The 27,572-nt window shown below is 39.8% G+C and overlaps 1 protein-coding gene, 1 long non-coding RNA gene and 1 other non-coding gene across 8 annotated transcripts in view; 2 read left to right on the top strand and 1 right to left on the bottom strand.

Annotated features, from left to right (window-relative positions):
* VRK2 (VRK serine/threonine kinase 2) overlaps positions 1–23,126 on the bottom strand; it is a 39,662-nt gene extending 16,536 nt beyond the window's left edge. Inside the window, exons 1-8 of the mRNA XM_065834579.2 lie at positions 22,923–23,126; positions 22,516–22,656; positions 14,766–14,821; positions 14,161–14,230; positions 13,243–13,330; positions 13,024–13,132; positions 11,671–11,763; positions 3,147–3,279 (exon numbers count right to left, since the gene is read on the bottom strand). Of these exons, the coding sequence (XP_065690651.2) occupies positions 3,147–3,279; positions 11,671–11,763; positions 13,024–13,132; positions 13,243–13,330; positions 14,161–14,230; positions 14,766–14,821; positions 22,516–22,651 (685 nt within the window). The 5' untranslated portion in view covers positions 22,652–22,656; positions 22,923–23,126. The remainder of the gene's footprint in view (positions 1–3,146; positions 3,280–11,670; positions 11,764–13,023; positions 13,133–13,242; positions 13,331–14,160; positions 14,231–14,765; positions 14,822–22,515; positions 22,657–22,922) is intronic.
* Positions 9,606–9,677, top strand: TRNAC-GCA (transfer RNA cysteine (anticodon GCA)). Its single transcript has one exon. It is a non-coding gene; the product is annotated as a tRNA-Cys (tRNA).
* LOC136100059 (uncharacterized) overlaps positions 23,079–27,572 on the top strand; it is a 296,518-nt gene continuing 292,024 nt past the window's right edge. For all 6 annotated transcript variants that reach the window (XR_011738055.1, XR_011738056.1, XR_011738054.1 and 3 more), the window contains exon 1: positions 23,079–24,264. This is a non-coding gene — a long non-coding RNA (uncharacterized lncRNA). The remainder of the gene's footprint in view (positions 24,265–27,572) is intronic.

Genomic DNA, 27,572 nt, shown 5'->3' with positions numbered 1-27,572 from the left:
GAATACAATTAATACACTCAAATACTACGCTACAACTAACAGCGTAGTTGTGCCATATGAAATTTGCATCAAATTAAAATGTTTTACATTTTAAAAAAAAACACATGCTCGTTGCAATAAGATGGAGCCACCCAGTACAGGAACGCTGATGGTGTGGGTCAGATCCTGTGGCAAAGGCCAACACAGGGCCCTGACTGGGTTCAAAGTGAAGTCCAGACACAGCCAAAGATGCAGCTGAGGTTGCAGTAAATACCTGTGAACACCCGACAAGTCTGGAAGGCCCCAAGCAGCACCGCAGCACAGAAGAACCAGCCTACAAGGCTCACAAACACAGGCACGGCCCAGGTGAGCAGCACAAAACTAAAGGGAATAAGTCATCATGCAAGTAGGTTAAACTCTCCATTCAACTAGGGAACACCAGTGTTGATTTAAATTAGGGGGAAGTGGTTGCATTTGATTGGCGTTATGCAAGCAGGTGATCAGCTTCAAGCATTGCCAAGAGGAACTTATGAAAGCAACAAATTAATAATTTGGTTTTACATTTCAGCATGTACCTCAAATTGCTCTATATGTTCAGGTAGCTGCTTTATGAGCAAGTCAAAATGTTCTCATTTGTCTAGCTCAATACAGCAACTGGTACTATTCAGGGGTTTTGAGGTTTGAGATATTCATGTTGCTATGTACATTCAGGAAATGCCCTCTGGAAATGATCTCATTTATATAAAATAACATTTAAAAATTAGAACTCTATTCCAAGAGAATTGAAATAAAAAAATACTCCACTCTGATAAACTGGGTAACACCAGAATGAAGGCCGTTTATGTAGCTTCAATTTGCCAACAGTGAAGCAGACTAAGGTAACAGTTCAGCAGCTACAAACAGTTTTCAGAAGAGCACCCACCTCACTTGGTGCGTGAAACTGCACCGAGACTCAATCCCGAGTCGGGAGTACAGGAAACTGTTGAGCAAAGAAGCCCTTTGCCCCAGCTGGTGGAAGTCTTTTAGTATCCTGAAACATCTCCGCAGCTCTAAAGCTCACACAAGGGATGAGATGAGGGAAAGCAGTTGCTGTGTTCTGCCATCTGGACCTGTGCAAGCTCCAACAGAAGTCGCTGCAGATGCGTATTTTCCCTGGGATGCTGAGAGACCTGCTGCAAATGGGAAAGTCTGGTAATTTGACCTTAATGGCTTCAGGCTGTTCCAAGGCCAGAGCTGAGGCATTTGACGTGAAGAGTTTGGATTCTCCACAAGATACCAGATCATGTTGCGCAGCCTTTTCTGGCAGGCGCATCAGAAAAATCTGCGCATCTTCCATGTGCAGCTATTATAGAGCAATACATTTTCAAGTGTAAGATGGGGATACTCTCCCTCAAGCTGCCTTTCTGAATATTTCATTTTCTGGAGTCCAGTTTTCACCAATTCCATCATGGCTTTAGCTACTTGACAAGGTAATCTAACCCATAGATTGCAAAAGATAACAACTTCAGTCACACTTGCCTGTGCATACCCTTCACCACCCACATCTGTAAAATGTCTCTACTCCTTCAAATAAAAGGAATTATTTGCCCTGCAACCACATACCCATCAACAGACACCTCCCCACTAGACAAACTACCAGCCACCACTATCCAACTGCCAAATCCCACCTCCTCCAGTTTCCATCTATTCTCCAAACAGCATCCACATCAAATACCAGAACACAGCCACACTGCTCACACTACCAGGAAAAACAGCCCGAGTCAGATCTCCAGAAAATGCACTGCACGCTTGGGAGGGCTAGAAGAGGCTGAAACAGATGCCCTCTTCATCACAAAGTATTTTTTTGCAGGTGAAATTGTGCAATTGTCTTAGTAGCAAATAGTTGACAGTCTTATTTCATTTTTCCTAATGACCAGAGTTAAACGATTTCAGGTTTTAACAGCGCCGGCAAATTATCAAGACCCTCTACATTACATGGTCAATGGTCCTTTTAATAGAAAAAGCAATAATATACAGTTGTTTGTGCCAACTAAAACTCGTTAGAAAGTATTAGTTTAAGGTAACAGTTCAGCAGCTATTAACAAGCACAAATTTCTACGACAGTTTTCACTTGTGACACCATGATCCTAGCAAAGCTGGCAGCAGAAAACCATTCCTTCTGTTTTAGAAGATTTTGGGGCTGATGGGGAGGACAGGGGAAAGAAAAGTTAACAAAAACAGTGGTTTGTAGCAAGAGTCAAAGTTTTTCAATAATCACCATTTTTTTACCTAGCATAACATTAGAATTGACTTTTTGTCTTGCTGACATAGCAACTAAGAAAGTTGTGTTGCATTGACCATATTGATTGCGAACAATGCAGCCATCAGTGGGACTTTGCACCATATATTTTCGATATTGACCTCCCATTCCCTTTTCCATGGCTCTATGGGTCTGCTATTGGATTTGGACTGCAGTGTAATAAACAGCTAAGGTTTAATTAATGGTAAATGAATACAAGACATAGGTTATGACTTTAACTAATTAGGGAATTGTTGAATTAAGTCTGCCTTGGAATGCAAGGCAGTACAATCAATATCCAATAAAAGGACTATGTATGTAATTTACCTGCAAATGTGTTTCCAATACCATCAAAGTGAGTTTAAATAAGTAAGATATATGAAAGGCTACTGGAAAAAGATTACAAAAAGTTAACACTTTATGGCTTCAAAAAAGGTTTTTCTCCTGGCAGAAGGAATGTCATCTTGAAATATCCTCTCATAACACAGATGGTGACACTCAGACACAGCTCTCCCTAAAGGACAGTGCAGACTCGAAACATTTTTCCTTGACAACACAACATTAGAAAATATTGCCTCTGCCTCTACAGAGGAGAGCAAACGCAAACCAGTACTCCCAACATGAACTAATTAAGTTGAACGGCAAGCTCTTCTCAGGGCATCTTGGTCCACCTTCCACTACCGTACGTCCAGCAGCCTTTCGGTTTGAATCGTGCTGCCCCCTTCCCCCTGCAGCCCTGGAAAAGCATTCTCAGGTACAAGAAGTCACCACACAAGGGTCTGATCAACCCTGAGCAATTCCCAGGACTACTTCTATTGTATACATCAGCTCACACAGCCTGATTACTCATTCTGTAATCACTTCTCTGAAATAAAAAAAAGAAACCTACCTACTCCCTTGTGAGCATCTAGGCTGGTAAACTTTATTGTCCCATTATGGCCCTTCCTAGGATTTTCCTGATACTGTTTGTGGTTCCCATTGGGACAATATCTGTAGGAAAGTCCATAATCTGCAAGATAAACCTGGAAGACATGAACAGACAAATGAATAATGCTTTTGTCCTTTGCAAGTATAACCTTTATAATTAAGTCTTAAGAAACTGATAGGTTAAGGACAGCCTTAGATCTAAATTTTATTAAACCAAATGGTGCCTCAGGATAAAATATGTACAACTGGGGGCTATAACAGCTGCCCTCCCCATTTAAATCCTTCCACTACTATATTCTTATTCCAGAGTCGAGCAGAATTTCAGTCTTTTTTATTTTGCTCCTAAGCTCTCCCCTCTCCAGGTGGGCATCGAGACATCATGAACTGCAATATGCCTTTTATGTATCCTCACGTTGCTTACGGGATCCCTTCCTCACTTTACTTAGACAGGCACATACACATCTCTGTTCGAATTTTCCATCAGCTGAGACTGTACAATTTCATAAGAGCGGGGCAACTTAAAACCAGAGGAAACGAGAGGCAGCAGCTTCCCCCAGCCAGACTGGCCACAGGGCTCCAGCACTGACAGGGACCGTGACCACGTGAAGTGTTAAGATAAAGCAAAATAAACTAGCCCTCCTGCCCCAAATCACTCCTGAATTCATAATACATCTTAAAAAGGCACAGACTTCACTCTAAGTTACTCTGAAGCAAATCCATAGAGCTAAATCAGCGTAAAAGAAAAAACCATCTGGATCCCCAGTGTGTATGTTGTAGCAAGCTCAGGCATTCTGCCACATTTACCTTTCCAGCCCGGCACAGGTGATTTTATTTCTTATTTTTCCAAAGATACTTTACTATAGCTACCTAATAACCATAGGGAGGAAGCCTCTCAGTTCTGAATGATGTTATCCAGGAGATGCACTTGTATATTGTTGAGACTTAACTGTGAAAGCATGAACTTACTTTAAACTTAGTCCTGTTCACTTTTGTGATATTTGGAGCTGAAAACAGAACAGCTCAGGAGAGCTGAATTTTACTTTCAGTTCTTCTGCTCCCTGTCAAGACAAACCCAAACATGCCATCTGGCTCCTACGCCTCTATTTCTCTATAGGCATCGCGCACGCAGAACCGCATCCACGTCAATTCTGCCACTCACATAATTTAGATTAAGGGCACAAGTCCGCGCTATGAAGCTCAGATTAACATGTTCTACCCCCCAACAGGGGTAGACTTAATACATGCACACGGGCAATTATTGCAGTGCAGCTGACAAGCAGTAACTTGTTGAAAGCAGCTGGAATTTAATCACAATCTGTCCACCCCACAATATCCCATAGGTTATTTTCTCACTCTCATTTTCACACTCCCACCTGGCCTTTGCTCCTCACATTGACCAGTTCTCACATTAGGTAATTGCCTTTTTTTTTTAATAGCTATCCAAGTATGGTATTTTCACTTAAAAAAAAAAACTAAAAATACTCCAGACTGGTATCATATTGCCAATGGAACTGATCTCTGGGGCAAAAGCTAAACCATCTGATAGAATACAGAGATCATTTCAACTGAATCTTATTATATTATAAAGGAAAACTTCTCTTATTCAAACCTCAGCTTTGCTTCCTCTTTAGCTAAAAAAAGTTTATACGTTAAAAGTCTACAATAAACTCTTCTGTCACTCACTGTAATTTAATTACGTTACTCCGAGCAGAGGAAAAACAAACAACAAAACCCTCAAGAAAACTTAAACACATTATTTTGTACTGCATTCTGTTGAACTACTGATTCCTGTTTGTGCTCCAGGCAACTTCAAATCCTGGGATGGCCGGTCTCTTGGTTTTACTGTTTCTGCTGCAGGATCTGTGCTGATTTGGAGCGTGTAAGCTGGGATGCAGCACTCACTTCCTGCAGGGTGAAGGCTTTTAAGATTCCCAATGATGTTTTTCACCTGACAGACTATACAAACTGTGATACAAGATTAAAGACCGTAGGCAGGTTTAAAAAATCTAGGACAAGGCATAAACTTCATTGGGTTGACCGATTTGATTTTCTCCTGCATTTGTTCTCCAGTGTATTCCTGATGCTCTGGTACCTGCCCTAATTGAGCCCACAGTTGGTGTGAGAGAATTAATTTAAAACTACCCTAATATCAAGTTTTACGAGTCTTCTGCATCCTTTGTGGGCTGGGAAGGAGAGAGTAGGCTAGAAGGTGTATTCTTCCCAGGCTAACTGGTACATTTTGAATTTTGCTTACTATAGATTTCTGACACATACAGTTGACCAAATAGAATAAGGTGAAATACAGAGCGGATTTAAACCTTTAAAAATCCAGGCTATGTCTTCTATTAAAAAGAGATTTTTAACTGTTAAAAACAAACAATGCAAGAAAAACATCCCTGCCAGCTCTCTGATTCTGTCTGGGCTGGGAACGCTACCTTATGTGATAGACATTCCCATATGGCAGCCCAGCTTTGGTGGTCTTTCAAATTATCTTAACAACCAGCAATCTAGAAGGTAGCCACAGATATTTGCTTGTCAAACTTGAACTACGTAAAGAAGTTAGCAGTTATCCTACAGAGAAATCACAGCAGCTATGTACCCTTAATCCATCTTGAAACCACAGATTTGTTTAAGGTACCCTTGGTAGTAGTATCGGCAGAGCACTTTAAAATTTACACTGAAAAACCCCTCTAAAGGTGAGAAGTAGCTTTAGGTTACCCTGACTTCGGTGGCAAGAGCTGGAAACCAAGCAGCAATCACTTCTTAAAGCCACTCACATGCAATTGCAGAAACATCTATGGTGGCACCACAGTTTGCTCCAGGAGCTGGTCACGAATCTCACTGTTGAGCTTCCTTCTAGCTCTGCCGTTTTTCGCTTCCACAACTTTCACATGACACTTTTTCCACATACATGAAACCGATAGTAGACTCGCAAGGCAAAGGCTCTTGGCCACCAACAGAAATCAGTCCCCACCAGCTTGCACCGTTACAACCTTGCCACAACCATTATCAGAATGACTACGTTATTTTAAATTACCGTTAATTTCTTTTTATCAGTTCTCATTATAACCCTTTCATCATTAAAAAGATATATAGTTCTTTATAGCTAGCTGTCACTTTTTGTTAATGTAACACAACGTGCCCTTCCAAATTTGCTGAGAACATGGTGAGTAGGGATAGTTAACAAATTTGTGGGTTGATGCATGTTTTTTAAGGGTATAGGAAGGGGGAAAAGATGATGAGTATTAAAGAATATTGAGAAAAATCAAGTCAGTGTTAGCATGTGTTCCAATATCATAAATATTTTTCATCTGCATGCTTTTTTTTAGGAACAACAAAACAAATAAGAACAAAAAGAGAACAAAACATATGCAGAGTAAGATAAACAAGACACTTGAAACAAGAAATGGTAACATGGGTGATGAAGGTGCAACAAGTGATAGAAACCTGGAACAGCTGGGTTAAGCTGCCTTACCCTGTAAACTTCTTCCTACGCACTTTATTTTAATTCATTTTTGTTCAAGTTTCTCTTTCTTACACATCCCAGCCTGCAGTACACTCAGCAGTGCTTAGCACGGTCTGTTATTAATAGATTTTGTTATCGATTAGGAGCCAGATTTCTGAAGTCTTCACACTTAATTTCATGCAAACATGAACGTGCCCATCTTATTCAAGCAAACTGCCACACAGGCACAAATAATTATTTATATGCACACGCAACCAGCTGTAGATTCTGCAGTCCTCTTGTCCTTTCTGTGCATGACTCCATCACTGTTCTTTATACCCAAAGTGTTAAATATCTGCTAAACATAGAAAATTCTTACAACTTGTATATGTTATGATATATAACTGCCCAGATCTGGGAAGTTACAAGCCTGGCACTTTGCATTCTTGTGGTATTCTCTTTATCTTGAAGTACACATAGCAGGAGATCCATTGCTGAAAGGATAACAATACAGTGATTTTCTTTGTACGCTTTCTTTCCAGTGATTCCATTAATAGGCTTATGTAATGCGCTGTAAATAATTAAGTAGATACCTACTAATAAGAGGCAGATTAGTTGCTAATGGCCATAGTGCTGTCAACTTCAGCTGGACACATGACAAAAAGGCTAAAGGTCGACTGAAGTCCCTCTTGGGCCAGGAAGCCTGAAGCACAGGGTTTGGGATAGAAATGGAATCTCTCACAAAATAAAAGCCAAGGAAGGAGGAAAGTGGGTTAAGCAAATGAAAGAGGGGAAGAAATATTACGTGACTTGTCAGTGGCAAGCCCTAATGCTGGAATCCATTGAAGTCTAAGATACTTGGGTCATTACTACAAAAAGAAAATAAGCCAGTGTAAACAGTTCTATCCAAATGTAGCAGCAGGACTGATGAAAAAAATAACGCCATCCAATTGTGAAGCGACATCTCAGATCAGGCAGCATCCATGACTTAAAACTGTTTCTGTATGGTACCTCTGCATACTGTATCCTTCCTAAAAATGCATAAAGGAGAACAGAAAAGATTCTCATTTTTCTCAATTCACCTGCTCTTTAGCAAATCTGTCATACTGGACTAAAGAGCAGGAAGCAAAATTATTCATCTCACAATGAAAGACAGCTTAAAGTTGGAATTGTTTTCCTGTGTGTTTTTCCCATATGATCAATATGTGAGCTCTGTATCCTCTATGCTGTTCCACTGAAAGCTGCTCTTAAAACTTATGATTTCAAAACATTTTTGTATTCTTTTTTCCTTTTTGGTTAGGGCTCTCTATGATAATCACATCTGAGAGTTTTATTCTGTAACTGTCTTGCCTAAGAAATGCTTAAAATCAGAATCAGAACTGAGGTGCGAATGCAATTAAAATTTACAGCTTAGAAATCCAAATAGGCAACTTCTGGTGCAGACTTGAGTCTGCAACACTGAAATAAGTCTGCCCATATATTCCATGGGCAGTGGGGAAAATACTACACAGTAATTGTTTTGAAGAGGCATTCTCCCAAACATTCTTTCTTTTATTAAAAACTCTTATTTTAAGCTTTTGTCTGGAGATCGTTCGGCCATTTTAATAGTATCATATCTTAAACGAATTTAATGGATTTGAATTTCTTTTTTAGAGCCTATGTCAGTAACACTTATTCTGTTTCATGATACAAACAGGTACTACTACGCACCAAATTATCTTTAACTCACCACAATACTGAGACAGTGCTTCACTTGTTCTGTAATTTATAGGTCTGATCACTTCAAGTTTTGGTCCGGGCCTCTCCAAGGTCCGCGGGCTGTGTACTTCCCTTAGTACATCACTCTTGTTCTGCCAGTCATCGTGCTGGGTCCGTGCTCAGAAACATATTGACCAGAGAATTGATCTTTTGACCTGTAACTCACTGAATGGCCTCGCTCCCTTCTACTGAATAGATCTGCAGCAAGCTGCTCTTTGAGGTCACTTGATTCTGATCTTCTAACCATTTCTAAACATCATTTGGAGGTCACAGAGTGACAGGACCTTTACTTTATTTGTTTCTCAGCCTTGCCACAGAAGGTAGGGGATAGCAGTATGGATTTCACCGGTTCTTTCAAAAAAGGGACTATGATATTTATTTGCTGTGGTGTAAACGTACCAGGTTAATTTACAGAAGAGAGAGAAGCAGCAGAAAGTCTAACAGAAAAATGATGTCTTTTGGAACTGCAGGAAGTCCATGACTAGTTCACACATAAAAGTTCACATGAACAGCCACTACATGACAAAAAAAGCACCACGATGAGTATAAAGGTACATATGATTTTTTGAAGAGATTTATGTCTCTTCACCAAAACAGAATATGGAAATATATTCTGAATATATATATTATTTTTAAGATATTAGTTACGGGTTTCCTTTAAAAAGAAATTTCTAGAATTAAAGAATACTTCAAATCTGTTTTCTCTTAAAATCCCAGACCCTAAAGAGCGAGAACTCACCAGCATAAAATTCTGACCAAAAACTCACCACAGAAATTGTGAGGTCAGACAGCTTTATTATGCCAACTCCCACTGGAACTACAGGTTTCTCAGCTTGTATGCCCGAATTTGAGTTTGCCACTGGCTAGATGCTCTCACTCCCTATTTTGAGGTGAGGTTGATTATTTCACCTCTCAGTTGCACTGTTTTTAAAAAACAAGACCAAGACACTCCAGATACCCACCATTTCAGCAGAGATGGAAGGCTGGACAAAACACTTCACAGGCATTTGGCAGCACTAACAGTGTCTGAGGTTTTATCTGAAGCGTTCAAGGTTAGTACAAGACTGCCAAATTAAAACACAGCATTTCCGACAACACCTTGGAGGCTACAGAACAGGAGATTCCACATTGTTGTCATATTTAGTAAGCAGTAATACTTCACAGAGCTTCCCAAAACACAGTTTTGGTAAATACATATGACATTTATTACAAATATGTGGGGGTATAGCTCAGTGGTAGAGCATTTGACTGCAGATCAAGAGGTCCCCGGTTCAAATCCGGGTGCCCCCTTAAAATTCTTTTTCAGGCTAGACATGAGGAAGCTATTTTTTACAATAAGGGTAGTAAATGACTGGCCCACGTTGGCCAGAGCGGTGGTGGATGCCCCATCCCTGGAGGCATCCCAGGCCAGGCTGGACAAGACTCTGAGCAGCCTGAGCTGGGTAAAGATGTCCCTGCTCATGGCAGGGGGATTGGACTAGACGGGCTTTGAAGGTCCCTTCCAACCCAAACTATTCTGTGATTTTATGATTCAACTCACCAGCATGTTATAAAGACAGCTTGATTTGTAGAAAAGGCTGTTGCAACATTATGAAGTCTTACTTAGGATCTGGACATGTTTGGAATAGGAAGAAGCAACTTTCATGGCAAAATTACATGTAAATTAATAGCGCGTGCAAATAGCCAGGCCACGACAAATGCAAAATCCTCTATGCAAGTACTCATTTACCTGAATCTGTGAGATTCCTACCTTACGAATGCAAGCAAATATTAGAAATTGTCTCCTGCTAGCTCTTCTGAATCAGCATGTGAACTTTTAAAAATGTTTTATAGAAAAAATTCAATGCAAAAGAAATTTAACTGAAAAACTTACACAACAGCTTTCAGCAGTACCATACACTTTGTATGTTTTGAGCTAGGAGCTACTTAAACTGGAATGTCTATTGATTTATTTACTAAATATAACAAGTCGTATTTCCACCTAAAACCTCTGTCCGTAATTCCTAGGTGCCTTCTTTTTAATTTGTCATGGAATTTACTACTCACGAAAACCAAATCCTAGTATAGCACAACCTTCATGTGGACAACATCAGAAACAAATCAGAAAATCACCCCACAAGCTGGCTAATTCAAAAGCAGCCGATCAAAGTCAGCTACATGTCTTAAAATTTTATGACTACTGTAAATGGACATTTCCAAACTTATTTCAATGTGAGAAACAGCAGCATATCTCACTGTCATAAAAATACACAATAGCCAAGACAAAAAAAAAGCCATTTGCGTTATGTTAATGTGTTTGCATAGCAGATTGTTTTGCCTCCAAATAGCCTCCTCCTTTGGATTCAGCAGGCTGGTAAACACCATAAACTGAGATTATGTACTGGCTGCTACCACTGTCTAAGAACATGGTTGTTTTAAACAGTCATTATAGTTTTCAAACTATGTGTTTTAGAATGCTGAAAAGTTAAATTTGACTCAATCATTTAACTTGAAACCTGTAAAAAAAGCAGACATAGTTCAACTGTTTAACCTCTAATGGCAGTGAGCTGTTTTGCAAGATCTGTTTCTTATCACTGCAGTAGAAAAACAAAAATTGAAAGAAAAGATTAAGTATTGCTTACAGCTAATTACACTGAAGTGAAGCTAGAGATGTCCTTTTTTTTCCTAAATTATTTTTTCCAATAAAAAAGCATACTTAAATTTTACTAGCTGAAGAAAAAAGAAGACATCAGAAGAACATGTAGAGTATGACAGGATCAAAAGATTTGTTTCAAAACGTTTCACCAAAACACTCCAATTTCAAAGCTAGCTTTAGTTTTAGACTAAACCTTATTCCTACTTACCTGTTATATCCAGTACAATGAGCACAACATAAGAGTTAAATGCATGGAAACACAATTCATGACAGTATTAGAAAATTAGAACTTCCTGAGAATGAAAACACAATGGACCATATCCTTAAACTCTACTGATATGCTTAAACTGGCATAATCTAGAACAGCAATTAGATCCTCTAATTTACCGCCTTGATTAGTTTACCATCCATACCAGTACCCCAGTCAGCAGAGCACAAAGGGAACAAAGTAGTTCCATTCCGCTTTCTCAGACCTTAAGCTCCACAGAGCCACTCTCAGATTTGTCATAAGGATGTGAATGTCCTTGCATAAACTTGTCTTAATAAAAGAACTGTTAATGCAGAATACTTAAACTTAATAATAACTTAAAACTATTAACCAGTTATAAACACATTAGAGTAACAGTGTAGATAAGTAAACATGCTTACCTCATGTGGATTGGTGTAGCCCAAAAGTAGATTTGCTGCTTTAATGTCACCATGAACATACTCATTTTCATGTATATATTCCAAAGTATCCAACTAGGAAAGGAGTAGAACAGAAAACATCATCATCATCATCACAATCTCCACTCTGCCCCTAACCCTACCACCAAATAATTCTCACTTATTCAGTGAAACCAAAGGCTAGACAGACTGAGCTGTCTGGTTTGAGTAAGAGCACAAGGACCACCTGGTCTGTCCCCAGGGTCTGTTCCCATCAGGCACAGAGCTGATGGCAAATCATAAACAAGCCATATATTTGCATGAGGTATCCCTGGGTAGCTACCTGTATCAGCTTCTAAGGTCACAAAGCAAGAATGAAACTAGTACTTTATAAAACACTGGAGGAAATGGTGAGAGTGCCAAGCTCTTAAAAAGAACATATAAACCTTCAGGGTTGATTGAATACTAACTTGATCCTGCCAGTTATTGTGTGGCGTGCATTTCATGTCTCCATTCCCCTGCATCATCATCCTTCTTCAGCTCCTTACTGAGATACGATAGCCCTAATTGTTATTAAAAAAAACATTTGCACTCGGCAGCTCATACAAAAGACAACCTAATTCTGGCTTTTGGAGAGTCCAAAGAGTGTTACAAGTTTCTCAGTTATGTGACTACAAACCCTAAATTATTTAGGTTAAAAGACACTAAGACACTCTTTCTGCGAAAACTTGTCATTTTTACTCTGAGTTCCTCTTCCTGTAACATATGACCACTGCCTCTACTCCACTTGTTGTGCAGCTCTGTTCAGTAATAACAGCCTTTCTCAATACAAATGATATTACAAAGGAGCATGAATACAATCTTCCGTTAGTGTGTGCCAGTCTACGCACATCTGAAAATAAGACTGATATTTGCAGACTGGCCTAATCCTGGTCTGTACAATCAGTGTGTTCAAACACACTGAAAATTTTGCATTCAGGCATGCAATTGTGAACTTTGACAAATATGGATGTCTAATACAATACCCTTCAGACACGAAAAAAAAATCAATACATGTTAAAGCATATGAGAATAGGCTTACACATTTCAGTCTAGACACACGTTTTGAAGTGTATGGTCTTTTAACCTATTAGAAAAATAATTTAGTTTGAGCCCACCAACTTCCAGTCTGCAGAGGTTCTTGAGTTTCTTCAGCTTTTATTTTTAAAAAAGATGAAAAATCAGAAAATACATAGCATTTACACCTGTTTAATTCTAAACTCAAGATCTATCTAGAGGAATTATATTAGAAAGACAATTTTCTAGTTGAACTCAGCAAGTTTGAGACATAGTAGTTTCCTCTCACTCTGTACATACTATTCGTGCCCCAAGTTGCAGAACAGTCTCCTTCTTAAATCTGCCTCCGCAATCTTCAAAGATTCTTTGAAGGTCCTCCCCGAGTCTCTCCATGACCATGAATCTATAGCTACCGGGAAATAAAGAGAGGAATCCTTTAAGACAAGACTGCAAGTTTGCATCAGATTGAAAGGACTTCGGTCAATTTGAGCCTTAATTTCAATTTATTTATCATATTACCTTTTTCCTTTGTACTCAGCCAAGCCCGATCCCCAAAACACTGGAATTCCTAAACATCTTATTTTTTTGAGATTCATCCATTTTCTTACTGTAATAATAACAAAAAGATAACATTGGGTTAAAGGTAGCTAGAGTATTTCAAGTGAGGTGTGGGGTTCTTTTTGCTGTTTTTGTGTTCGCTATCAGGCCAAGACTTCAAATGAAACAAATACGACTTATTTGCCAGTTTGTGTAGGAGACAATTCAGACCATAACTTTACTGTGAAATTCTCTACATTCTGCAAAACAAGAAACAGGTTTTTGTTCTAGCAATGTGGTACTCTGTTCTCCTAGAAGGCAGATAAGCAATTATCAATAGCTGAAGAAATAATTCATTTAGAAGCTCTACTTTATTCAATACAGAATGCTTCAACCTATCAAAAGTGCTTATGTCTACCAGCAAACCAAGTCATCTAAAGTCTTTAGGACAGTTCTCATGAAAAAAAAAAAAATCACATCCATGCTTAAGTGGCTGTAGAATCAAGTGCCTTGATTATTACTAAATCCTGTGAAGATTACACAAACTCTTAGCTCTGCACATGGAAATAGTTACTAGCAGAAATACGGTCACCAATTAGTCCGTGTAGTAGCTGTGTTCTAAGGCTGGGCTCTCTCTGGAGGCCATTCATTGTTGTGCACTCTGCAGTGTGCACGTAATAAATATGATGTGCTTCTGTTGTCCCTTCTGATCAGAAAGGACCATGATGACATCCAAGTAAAGAAATCTATAGCAATCTAAAATTATAGCGTCAACTAGGATTAGTTCAGCGTATATGGAATGAGTTGGCTATCAAGCTCTAAAGCAACAGTTTTTATTAGATGTAGTCAAACCCAAATTTATCTTTAAAGCTTCCTGAATCAAACTGATATGTTACTTACTATGCTCTAGTTTTGCAGCCCTCTGGTAAAATTTCAGTTCAGAAAATAAGGGGCCATTTTCAAGATATTCCTGTTGAGAAATAAGCAAACTTAGTATCAAAAAAAGCATTAGAAAGACAACAGTTTCTAGTGAAAAGTGTATGAGAAATTCAAAGAGGACGAACCCCCCCGTTTTTCCCACCTCCCATATACCATGCCATGTGAAACGTAATTTTAATAAGGAGCTAAGAAGAAAAGTTGTTTGGCAATGCATTTTCATAAACAACACAGATTCTTTCAGGAATTGTTTAAGACACTATTTTCAGAAATACTGTAGATCAGGTGTGTTTAAGTTCAGAGTCTGACTTTGCTTATGAAACTGTTGAGGGCAGTAATCAAGGAAAGGAAAGAATCAAGTCAAGGAAATACTACGTGTCAGGGAAATGCCAAATACATCCCCAAGCAGAGAAAGTAGATCAAGTAACAAAAAAAACCCCAAAAAACGGGGAAAAAAATCCAAAAGCCACAAGCATGAAATACAGATCCAATGGTGAAAATAAGGACAGATCATTAAGAGAAAGAACTGCATAGAAGTTAACAATTTAGAAATGAGATCTGCACATTACCACTTTAATTACATGCACTGCATCATCTTCTACAGGAATATGAGTTTGAGGGGAGGCTGCAAAATGAAAAAGAGATGGAGATCAAACTGTATGCAACAAAATATAATTGCAAACAAAGACCAAGCTAAGATCGCATCAGGCGACCAAAATAATAAAGATACCCAATATTTTGTCTGAATTCTTGTTTTTAGAGGTCAGAGTTTTGCCAAGTTCAAAGAAAAACAAAATGAAAACAACAGACACACACACAGAAGTTTTAAATAACAAGTACAGAAACTATTTTAAACCACATTTTCAGAACTTTCTCTCTCAACGCTAATTAAGGAGTAAGCAGGATGTCCCCACTGCAGGTTTGCACCACAATGAGGCATTCCATTATAATGGACGATGTTTAAGTCATTGCAGTCAATTGGATAACCTCTGTACGTGGCTGCTGTCAATCCACTGTCGTGACAAAGACACCACTTAAAAGTTACAACCTACATTATGCCCTTGAGAGGATTGTCTGCTTTCCTTTATTACAAATTAACTTGGCTCTGGAACCTTGATTTCTGTCCTGACATTCTTTAGACCCTGGCCTAAGTTAGGGGTAGCACAGCCAGCACCTGCCTGAAGGGGAGACAAGGGATTTTGCCTCTTAGTGCAAGTAGAGGTTTCAAAACAATAATTGACCACATGTGCCAATTACAGCCCAGGAGACAGAACCTCTCTGCACAGACAATGCAATCCTATTTTCTTCTGACCCTGAGAGAACTATCAGTTCTCTCTGATACTACTGAAGCTACATGGAGCTATACTGGGATTAAAATTTAATGAGACTAAATCATCTTTTAGAATCATCACTGAAAAAAACTAAAAAGAATACAGTTCCAAGGAAATAAGTGTCCCTTTCAAACTTCTTATAATGATCAAATGCCAACAACAGTCCAGGTGTGAAACACTTCAACTATGAGCACACACAAAAATAGACTACTTTTATCCGCATAATAAAAATCAAGTAAACTTAGATCTGCTCAAACCAACCAAGCTTACATTTTTTGATGGTCAGGGAACAAAAACATTTTTATAACAGACTCCTTCAGCTGCCATCTTCCTCCAATTCTATTCAGCATCTGGGTTGAATTTGGCAGCATACACACCCCAAACACCCGCAGGCTCCCCACTGCCTTCTGCTTGACACTTCCCCATGTGAATTCTTCTGTGCTAATAACACATTAAGATAAAATGAACATATCCTGAAACAGTAGCTCTGGAAGGTGTGAACTATCCATAGACTCAAATGAGTAGCAGTCACATTCAGAATACACTTTAAAACTATCATGCAACCGGGAAGGAAGTTTTGGTAAACTTTGTTCTTACCATATTATTGTATGGAATTGGGAATTAAGGCACAGGTGCTTAAGTCTTTATCTTTCTCTGCCACATATAGGCTGTGTGTTAATAGCTGAAGACATCAGCTTAAAGGAACACATGCCATGTGTTTGTTATATTCAACAACATCACATTGCACAAACAGGATTAGATGTACTCCCTTGCTGACACAGATCAGGAAAGAACCTATGTATAAGAAAATGTATTTTAATACCAAGTTACTTAATAGAGGTTTGGTAGGTATAGAAAAGTACCAAATTAAATGTATTTGAAAGAGTCTAACTTCCCTGTAGACATCTTGACATTTTATAAAGAGAGGCCTCGTTCATGGTAATCTGGAACAGACAGTAACAGCTGTCAGGGTAATGAAGAAGAGCAATTAACGGGAGGTAGCCCAGCAAAAGGGTCTAACCCCCACAGTTCTTATGCTATGCCAGTGTGGATGCTTTTTGGAGTCACACTGAAAGAATACCACAAAGAAAAATAAAACCCAAACTAACTGGCAATCATTACGGTGTGAAAAGGGAGAAAAGTCAAACAAAGCTCAACAAGACGCAGGAACAGGTGCTCCATAAAATGGGTAACATGGCATTCCAATCTACAAAAGGGGAAACAGTTATTATTTTTACTGCACATATATGAAACAAGGCATAATATTCACAATGAATAACACTCTAAACTTCTTACACAGATAATGCTTAGACAATTAATTGCATACACACAGATAAGCAGGAGTTGCATGCGTACCTTTTGTAACATCATTTTAATTAACCATTCATATATCAAGCAGCAACACTTTAGCTGCCGCTCAGAAATAAGACAGACTATTTTTTGTCCATAAACATACATAATTTTTTTTTTTTTAAATTGTCTCATTACTATGTATAGTTACTTAACAGACTGGAAAGGCTCCCAAGGTTTAACAAACAGTCTGATTACATACCTCATAGACTATCACCACATACTCTCCTGCGAGTTTAGCTCATAGTTAATTACTGCATACTCGTAATTAGCCATGTGCTAGCCTCGTTCTGTGTGGTAGCACATGGCTATTTATAATATTACAATCAGTTAAATGCTAGACTGCAGGACAGTAAGCAGACACCCTGCAGGAGAGCAATGCTGATAGGCAGGAGGTCTCTGATGGCACATAAGTACACACACAGAGTACCAGGAGCACTATATGGTGAAATTATGTGTGCAAAGGATATCTTCAAATAGCATAACAAGTGTGAGAGTTCCCAGTTTACAGTTCATGGTGCTTTTATCAACTAGAGATGCACAATCTCCTTACATTTGGGGGGAGGTGTGTTTATGTACGCACACAATTGAAACCATTGTCTGCGTAATTGGGAACTGGGAACACTGGTGCAAGATGAAGCTGTGTAGGGAGCTGTGGCTGTTTTTGTGAGACTCGTTCTTGCATGCGACAAAACATTGGCAAAGGGCAAAGCTCTATTTTCCCTTCCTCCCCTTCATCCCACTGTTGCAGCTACCATGCCAGTGAAAAGCATACAAATTTAAAATGCACTCTAAAATAAAGCAGTGCGGAAGATTCACATTCTTTGCCATAATTTCCAACTGTTATGCCTACACAACACAGCAAATAACTTACCTCAAATTAACCCATGTCTAGAATTCCCTAGTTTGACCTCGGCACAGCAGTTATGGTCTTATCATCCACTTTAATCGAGAATTTCATCCGTTTTGTTGCTGAGTGCCACAACCTTAATTAATGTAGCTTTCTAAATGTTAATAAGACATGGTAACAAAAGAGTGTTTCTGGATGATCTGCGATTTCCTACAACCACACAGCACAATTGCGTGCAGTCTGACAAAGAAACGTGCCAGCTCTGTTTGCCAGTTCAAACGTGCTTGTTGTAGTTTTAGCAGTTAATTTGTGGCAGTCACATTTGGAATATGGCGAAATATTTTCAATGGCTCTCACAGAACCAGTTTTGTTGACAAAGTTTACACAGTGGAAAAGAAAACAGCATTGATTTGGCAGTTTGAAAAAACACCCCTGCTCCTGTCCACAGCTGGTGTCTTTGCCACTGCTGGATATTTTGACGATATTTGTTTGGGAAACATGAATAAAACAATTTTCAGAAGTTCTTGGGTTGCTAGTATTTAATGTTTGCTTTGTTTCATTGGTTCACTAATCCTGAGGAATGGTATTGTCAGCTTAGTTTTAAAAACTAACCTCAAAAATGCCACACTTCAAAGTTACAGGCTACCTATAAAAAAAGCTGGAAAAATTCTGACCCTGCTTAAGTCAAGCCAAGAGCTATTAAATTCGTTGGCTAACAAACACAGGGGAGTACTGCTGAGAGCATCTAACAATAAAAAACGATCTAAGTTGTAGTAATACAGTTACTGAAAACAAAATATACACAAATAAATTAAAAGTAGCATCTGTAATTTAACACACAACTTCAAATATTTTCTACATATGGAGTGTACTAAGGCAAATATTTAAAGGCGAACAAAGCACATTGCTGCCCCCCAGTCGCCTTTGTGACATCCAATACTTCCCAAGAACTGAAGCATTCAGTGTTTGAAGGGTATGTACAGTCCATTGTAACATCACCTAATGAAGAACTGCTTTCTACTCATACTTTTAAAGACACATCATCATTTCCTGAACAGACTTGCCTGAGCAAGGGTTATGAATGGGGTTTTTTTAGATTCTTGTTCTAAGTAGCTTTAAGAATGTTGAGTTTCATTATACAAATTACATATACATAGCCCTCTGTACCATGCTTGTGAAACCATCTTCCGCAAGACTTAACTAAACTGGTTTTGGTAGAAAATTCTGCTTAACTGCTAAACTGTATGGCAGTTAACTGCAAATATCTCCAAGTTAAGAACATTCAGTCCTGATAAGAAATTTTACTACCTTTCTCACTCATCTTTCTATGAAGCCTTGATCTTGATTCATCCGAGCCAAAGTTTTGTATTCCACAGCAACAGAAGCCACTGTTTGACTTTCAAAGTTAATTACTCTAAGCTGAAATAGGTATGACATATTCTTTAACCCCAGGCAGAAAAGCTTGGTATGGTCTGCTCTTACAGCCCTCTCAGATGGGAGTCCAAGCCTCCAATATTTAAAACTTGATGCACAAACTGTTTTCTGGCAAGATTGTGCTCCAGCCCATCTGCTCGTCTGACATGGTGCCCACTCAGAAGATAAAATGCCAGTTGCAGTGTGGTACAGGTGCCAAAGACAACTGAAGGGAGTGCCTTCCATCAGGCAACAGGTGCCCTATCATTCCTCCAAAGCTCCTCCTGTTACCATATAATTCTGCTCAGAAATACATCCTCAACTGAAGAGAAAACAAACAAACACACACACACAACCTGCTCACTTGTGTAAAAAAAAAAGAAAAGAAAAGAGGCACCTTTAAGAGACGGAGCAGACTGATCCTGTACCACGTGGTCAACTCTAAGTAATCACCAAGTAGTAAAATTCAGCTAAATCTACAATTTAGTTTGCCCAGAGACAGGGTGAAAAAAATAGGTTATCTACTCTCGATATGTGTATTTATATAGTTTAATATTAGGGACTAGATTAAAAAATTCTTTCCTCAAGTGGTGTTTGTCTGCCAGTGAAATTTATTTCCACACTGAGGTTCACATCTGCAGGTACAATGAAACCTTTGCCAAAATGCATTTTAAAATTTGAAGGTTAAGAAAAATCCATCCCTAACCAGACAGCTACCTGCTAGTGCTACTAATTACAAGTTTTTGCTATTAATATTCTTTCCATTGAGTTTATAACAATCATGCTGAATACATACCTTAGGTATCACTTTTACTGCATTTTTAATTCATTTGCCATACTACAGTAAATATTTTCAGTGAAGTTAATTTAAGCAACTGCTGAAGTACTTGATTTCTATAGAATCAATTGCTAAAGCTGGCTTCCAAACGCAAACCAAGGAATGAACAGTATGACAATGACAGAATGTGCTCCCATCAATGCTTCACTTCCCTGACACATGTACACCCCTGCTCACAGCCATGGAAATTACTCTTTCTGAAATAGAAACAACCTTTTTCTCACACCTCAGCCTGATTCCCAGAACATCAGGCCTCAGAATATCAATGACAGAGCGTACTATAGTCCAAGCTTAAAAACAGAAAAGGCCACAAACACATTATTTTCCTCTTCTTGGAATACGGGGTAGGGGAAGAGAAAAGGAAAGGATAGTGGGCTGGTTATACTGGTGATGGATCTCCAAGCAGGGCAGAATTCAACTGTGGCTTTATCATTATGGACTCTCCTGAGCTTCCCATATTGTAACAACACATGCAAAAATAGCAGTCAAACAGCAACATCTAAACACCTGCTGCAAAGCCAGATACAAAAAAATCATTTCAAAACCTAAATCTTACAAAGTTGCATTACAATATACACACACACACAAAATACATTTACAATGTAATAAGTTCTACTTTAAAAGACACTATCTAACAAACATGTATGCATATAATATAAAAACTAAATAATTTGCAGAACCATCAGTTCCATGAGAAAGAAGCCTACAAATAGATAGTGCTGCGTACAGCAGATTTCACTGTGACAGTGGAATTTTAACAAACCATTGCGTGACCTTTCTGTGTTTAAATTTTCAGTCCAAATTGTGCATTAATAGAGTGCTTGCAACAGGACTAGAGAATGATTTATATAAAGACTGGTGTTAATTACTGACTGTGATCAGGAAGATAAATGAGATAATGTGAGGCTCTCAGTAGCACCCTCCTCAACTATTGCTTAATTTTCCAGTGTACTGCCACTGTTCTCCACAGGGCTACAAGCTAGTTGTGTGACCACCAATATGTCACATTCTTCCTTAGGTTGGTCTCTATTCTGCTCCTTCTTCTCAAGGGATAACAGCTCTGATGTGTCTCACAACAAATTAGTACCAGTAACAAAAATAAAATAAAACTTCTAACATACAACAGCATAGTTAATTCTCACTTATGATCCATATTGCTCTCACTACAACAAAAGTAATTCTTGAATGAACATCTCTAGATGGCTTCTATTACTCAGGCAGCAGAGGAAGGTCCCCTCTTCAGGAGCCCTGGGAGGAATTGGTATTTGTGAGCCTTCTGCTGCTGGGTTTGCTCTGGTCAAGAGAAAAACACAAAGGGAATCCAAGGGAAGGAACAAATCAACAAAGAAACAGATAAAATGGCACAGATGGGAACAAAGAACAGCAAAACCAGGGAAAACTTTCGTGAGGCAGGACAGAACTTGTAGGTAGCGGTCACTTTCAAATATATAATCAGAAGCCCTACACCTGAAGAAACTATTTGCACCCTAGGGCTCATGTTCAGTAAATGGCATTCAGCAGCTTGGATTCACTGAACAAAAACTTTGACGGCATGCAGCCCTTGTAAATATATTTTGCAGAGATACTGTAAAATTTCTCAAGAACGTTGTTATAGATTAATGGAGTATGGAGTACCCTTAATGGGAAATTAAGCTATAACAACGCACATCAAAATCTTTACACCACTACAGTAAAAATACTTATTAAAAGATATAGCTGGCAAAGTTAACCTTTACTTTCATAAAAGGGCTGTGCTGTTCATATCTGGCAGGCAGTCGAACTTGTCTGCACTCTCCTGTCTCGCTCACCTCTCTTCAGCTCTTTCTGGATTAGCTTCTCTCTGAAAGTTTAGTGGCCCTCTCACATCTCACTGTATACACACTAAAAACTGGTCTGAACAGAACAGAGAAAGAAGATGCCTCTCAGCACCGAGCATCAGTATCTTACTCTCAAGCTTTGACATCTACTTCACTCCCCTTGACTCTCAGAGACAGCTGAACGTTTTTGTAAGATTAAGCCTAAAAAAGCTACTGAAAGAAATACTTTTCATAATATAAACACACATCAGAGATAAAGAGATGGACTGAACACCAGCAAACTATTGTTGCTGTTATGTTTCTTGGATGAAAACTGACTTAGTCCTGGCCAGAAAATCGCATTTCCAGTAACAGGAAACCCAGAGCACTCCAGAGCACGAGACTGGCATAAATCCAAAGTGGCAGCTCATGAAAGCATCACCATTACTTTGAAGAGCATCAGCTGGCAGTGCTCGTCGGCAGCCTGACAGCAGCACCCTGCCTACCCCACAAAAGCTCCATGGAAAAGCACACTAGAAGCCAGCAAACTGGGCTGGACAGCCCACAGACAACACGCTGCACTATCAACAACAGGGTGCTATAAGCATCAGAAAATCACAGTTCAACACAGATGAACACCAGCACGTAAACAGCAGTAACTTTTAAAACCCATCCTTATTCATGGCAGAAAGTTCCAAAGAAACGTACACAGTCCCCTTCTAATCACCACCGGTATTTTACCTAAATAGATGAGGCCAAATCCTCCCTGGCCGATCTGGCTGCCCAGCCTCCAGACTTTTCCTTCCGTGTCTTTCAGGATCATGTCTTTCGGGAGAGGAACCGGCAGCTTGTACCTCCCTCTATCCTTAGGCGGCATCGTACCTTGAAGGGAGGGGAGAAAACGAAAGAAAAAAGTTAACTTTTGTCAGAAGAAACAAAACATCTCCTCGATGTTCTTCGCTCCGCTGGCACCAAGCAGGAGAACCCGCTCCCCGCGGCCTCCCCGGGCGGTCCCCTCGGGGCCTTTCAGCGGAGCAGCAGGCGGGCCGGCTCCCTCACCGCGGCCTCCCCGACGGAGTCAGACCCCGGGGACGGAGTCAGCCCCCCGGCCCGCGCTCGGCCGCACCGCCCGCTGCTCCCGCACCCACCTCCGCAAGGCCCCCGGGGCCTCCCCGCTACAAACTTCCCGGCTGAGAACTTCCTGCGGTCCGGGCCCAGCCGCCGAGCGCCTGCCTGCAGCAAAAGAAGGAAGCGGGCTGCCGTCCTCCCGCGGGAAGCCCCGGGGCGGGGAGCGGGGCGGGGAGCGGGGCCGGCCGGGCGGGACAGGACGGGACTCCCTGAGCCGCCCGGTTCCGCTCCGCGCGGCGGGAAGCGGGAGGGGCGCGTGCGGTTTCCCGCCTCCGCCGCCCGCTCGCGCAGCGACATTCGCCTCAGGGGGAGACGGAGAAGTTTTAATGGCGAACCGGACCCTCCAGCCGCCTTTGCTCGCCCTCTTTTGAAGGCGCACTTTGCTAGTGAAGAGGGTTTTTTTGCCTGTTTTTGGTTTTTCGTGTTGTTGTGGTTTTTTTCCTTAAATTTTCCTGGCTGGATTAGAAGGGGGTGGTCAGTAGGTCAGAGAGGTTCTCCTTCCCCTCTACTCTGGTGAGACCACACCTGGAATATTGTGTCCAGTTGTGGCCCCTCAGTTCCAGAAGGACAGGGAACTGCTGGAGAGAGTCCAGCGCAGCCACGAAGATTCTGAAAGGAGTGGAGCATCTCCCGTGTGAGGAAAGGCTGAGGGAGCTGGGGCTCTGGAACTGAAGAAGAGGAGACTGAGAGGTGACCTCATTCATGGGGATCAATACCTCGTAAAGAATGAGGGTCAGGAGGGTGGAGCCAGGCTCTTCTCGATAACTACCAATGGTAGGACAATGAGTTCAAACTGTAACACGAGGTTCAACTTACATTTGAGAAGAAACTTCTTCATGGTGAGGGTGGCAGATCCTGGCCCAGGCTGCCCAGGGAGGCTGTGGAGTCTCCTTCTCTGCAGACATTCAAACCCACCTGGACACCTTCCTGTGGAACCTCAGCTGGGTGTTCCTGCTCCAGCAGGGGGACTGGACTGGATGAGCTTTTGAGGTCCCTTCCAATCCCTGACATTCCGTGATTCTGTGAAATTGGTTTGGCACACAGACCTGCCTGAGGTAAAAATAGAGGTTTCCATGCACAGCAGAGACTTCTGGAGCTGAAACAAAGCCACAGAATTGTCAAGGTGTCACCTCTCAGGCCACTTTGACCTCGAGTCTTTCTGCCATCAGGCCACCCCTGTGCCAGCAGTGTTTCTACACACAAAACCAGAGATACTTATTCAAAGCCAACATGCAACACCTGCCACGTTTGCACCAGTTGAGAAGACAAAGATTCATGCTGCCAGGAGAACCAGGAGCCATCAGCAGCCCCACAGAAGAGGCCATGACCACCTTGCAGACCAGCAGCCATTGCTCTGGGAAGGTACATAGGACAAGATAAACAATAGTCTGTTTCAGCATTGATGTACAGTAACACATACACTCTGATGCTGTTTGGAATGCTTAGGTCAGGCTATGCAACATCCCTTTAACTGGTACAACACAGATACCTACATAGGTAGCTAAGGTTTAAGATCTTCAGTTTAAGTTTTTCCTCTTACTACTAAAAGAAAATAAATTACAAATTTACAGCATTGACTCCATCCAAATACAAGATTAACTGACTTTAATAAAACGCACATCTTTCATAATTTGTACAGTTTAACATTATCATATAGTACAAAAAAGTTTAAAATATTTACCCCACAAGTAACAAAATAGTTGTGTTGTTGTTTTTTTGTTTTTTGGTTTTTTTTAATTAAGAGGGGTACGTGGTGTTTTGTTGTTTTTGGTTTTGGTTTTTTTTTTTTAAGGAACAGAAAGAAGGCTAAATATTTTGAAGCTTTTATCATTCATTACAAGAGTGTAAAAAGGCCCTCAAAGACAGATGCACAGGAATGTAATAAGGGCTAATAATATTACTCAGCCCCCAAAAAAATATTTACTAAAAAGAAAAGTTTTCTGCACATACCAGACCACTTCTAAGAAGTTTATGTGTCACTTAAATACAGATGTTTACTAGCAAATAACCCTAACATGACCACAAAAACACATTTTTCATGCAACTCTGTTTTAGACAAAGTAAAACAAAAAAATTAACATGTATACAACAAAAAATATAAACAAAAAAACAAAAGCTGTACCACAACAAAGATGAATTACTTTACCTAAGAAAGGCGCTAATCAAATTAGAACTTGATATCAGGGCCTTTTGTCCTATAAATAGCACATTGCTGTGTTTTGTGGGCAGGACTAAAAACCCCTATTTTCCTGTTGGGCTGAACAGGAGACAGGACTTTTTTTTCCCCCTGCTAATCAAGAGCCAATTAGCAACCCTCCCAAGAAACATGAGCTTCATTTGGTCAGGTTAAAGCCTCCATTGCCTCTTAACAGTTGCTTCAAATTAGCAGTTTGGGGATGTGATGTAGAGGAATGAATGGCCAAAATAATTATGAGAGTGGGGAGGTTGTTTGTTGTCTTCTATTTTTCAGGAAAGTCTGCTTACCATAGAAGCAGTTTCCCTTCAAGGTGATATAACCAGTATTGTTGCCTAATTCAGGAATCCTTATAGGAGAAAGGTGTTTATGCTAATGAGTGTAAGAATATACATGCAAATGAAAATACTAACAAATTACTGTTATTTTACTTACTAATGGCACATTGCTGCAAACAGCTGAAGGCCACAGGCCTTTCTCATGAAGAATCTACTCCTCAGGCAACTCAGGTGGGCATTTTCTCATTATTCAGAGTTATATAAGTGGTGGAAGGAGTTCTGTTTAGATGTTTGCTTTAGTGCTTTGTTATTTTTAGGGGTTTATTCATTTATTTTGCTCATTATATGCATATTGGTATATAACATATAAGGAAATCATCTGGTTACCTCTGCTGAGCTAATACAGGTATGTTTATTGTCGCATTACTGAAAAAAATTGGTGGTCTTCTACTCTATAGGTTATTCTGTGGTTCTTGCTAATGTTCTGGGTTTGTTTTTCTGCAAGATATATGTGGTGGTCTAGTTTGGGGATGTAGATATGAGTGTAGGTCGCTTTGCATAATGGATAATGTGACTTCTACTTGTTTTCTGTGTAACTTTTGAATGTACAGCTCTGCTCTCTAGCTATGTGTTCAAGTGTCTGGTGCTATTTAGTATCTCATCTTTTAGATTTGTACATGCCCAAGAGGCATTTTGAAAGTTAGAAGTAAGCCTATTGGTTTCAAACTAAGGAAGCTTTATCCTGGTTTGTGGCTCAGAAACAGCACCGTGGTCCCAATATTCTTTCTAGAATAAGTTCTAGAGGGTGATAAAAAGCCATGATGTGTTATCATGAGTTGCATTTAAGAAGTGTGGTGATATGCTCAGGGAGTGCCTTGTTTAAATACTTGATAATACTGTGAAGTGTGTTTTTATTTGTCCTGAGACTGTATTTGGTTTTTGTTTAAAGAACTGTATGTTAAACTTTAGGTCAATTTGCCATTTGTTTCAGTTTTTTATTCTCCTTGTTCAAATATAAGCTTGAGTGTAGAATATTTCAGTCAACTAGATGAAATCTTGCAGTATTGTGTACACAAGTGCCTTTAAATTTGCTGTAGTAGGTGAGCAACTTGTAACTTCTCTTATTAGTGCTTTGTGATACTTTTGTGGTGTTTAACACCGATATTTTAGCATTTTCACGTTTAATTCTCCTCCTCCACTCCAGATCTTCTTGCTTAAAATATCATGGCTAAATTTATGCTAGAGATGTAATGTCTCTGTATCGAGACCATTGACAACAAGGTATCAAGTTCCAGACTGCCTCCTGGTTTTTGCTGAGAAATGTGTTTGTGTCTGTCTGTCTGCAGAGAGTCCCACATGCGCGCTTGCTGTGCTTGTTCAGTTGTTGTTGTGCTTGCTGCCAGTTTCTTAGAACTTCTAAAGTAATCACTTTTTACAGTATCAAGGGATTTCCAACATCCAGGGGGCATGTTGCTCAACTCAGTCATTGTCTAGGTGTGCTGACACCCATTTTAAAGACTCTTGACTCTATTTTGTGTGACTGGCCCCATGATTGTGATCACATAATTACAATAATTAGGAAGCTCACCTCAGGATATTATCAGAGCAACCCACCCAAACCTAAGTCCATATGGTTTGAAGTAGCTAATGAGTTAGTTAATGTGCTATGTCCAGGAGTAATGGACACTCAATATGGGTGGCACAAAGACATAATTTACCAACTTCCTGACTGATTAAGGTTTTCCATGTAGGCAGTTCTTGTATTTTACATCTCACAACAAGTTCAGAGTATTAAAGGCTTTTATGTGTTAAATGGAGCAGAAGAAAGCAACTGAGACTTTTAAAAGACAGGCAAGAAATTACTCCTCTCTTTAAAGAAAAAAAAAAAAAAAACACAGAAATTGGAGATCCTAGAACTATTGTCTTGAATATAATACTAAGAACAAATTATTCAAAAAACTCTCTCAATATACAAGTAATAATGACAGCAATAGGTGAGATTTGCTTTAATGCTAAGTAGCCTGAATGAATGAATGACTCCCATACTTGAAGAGGGGCTGCTGTGGCCTCTGTAACTTGTCTACCTGGTTTCCCTTGAATGTTGACCTTGCTGCTGGTGCCATGGAAATGTGTCATCAGTTCTACATCCTGAACTAACCAGAACAGGGTTTAATACAACAAGGTCCAACCTTCTGACA

This window comes from Patagioenas fasciata, chromosome 3 (genome assembly GCF_037038585.1).
Source record: "Patagioenas fasciata isolate bPatFas1 chromosome 3, bPatFas1.hap1, whole genome shotgun sequence".
Lineage (NCBI taxonomy): Eukaryota > Metazoa > Chordata > Aves > Columbiformes > Columbidae > Patagioenas > Patagioenas fasciata.
This window is presented reverse-complemented; position numbering and strand designations above follow the sequence as displayed.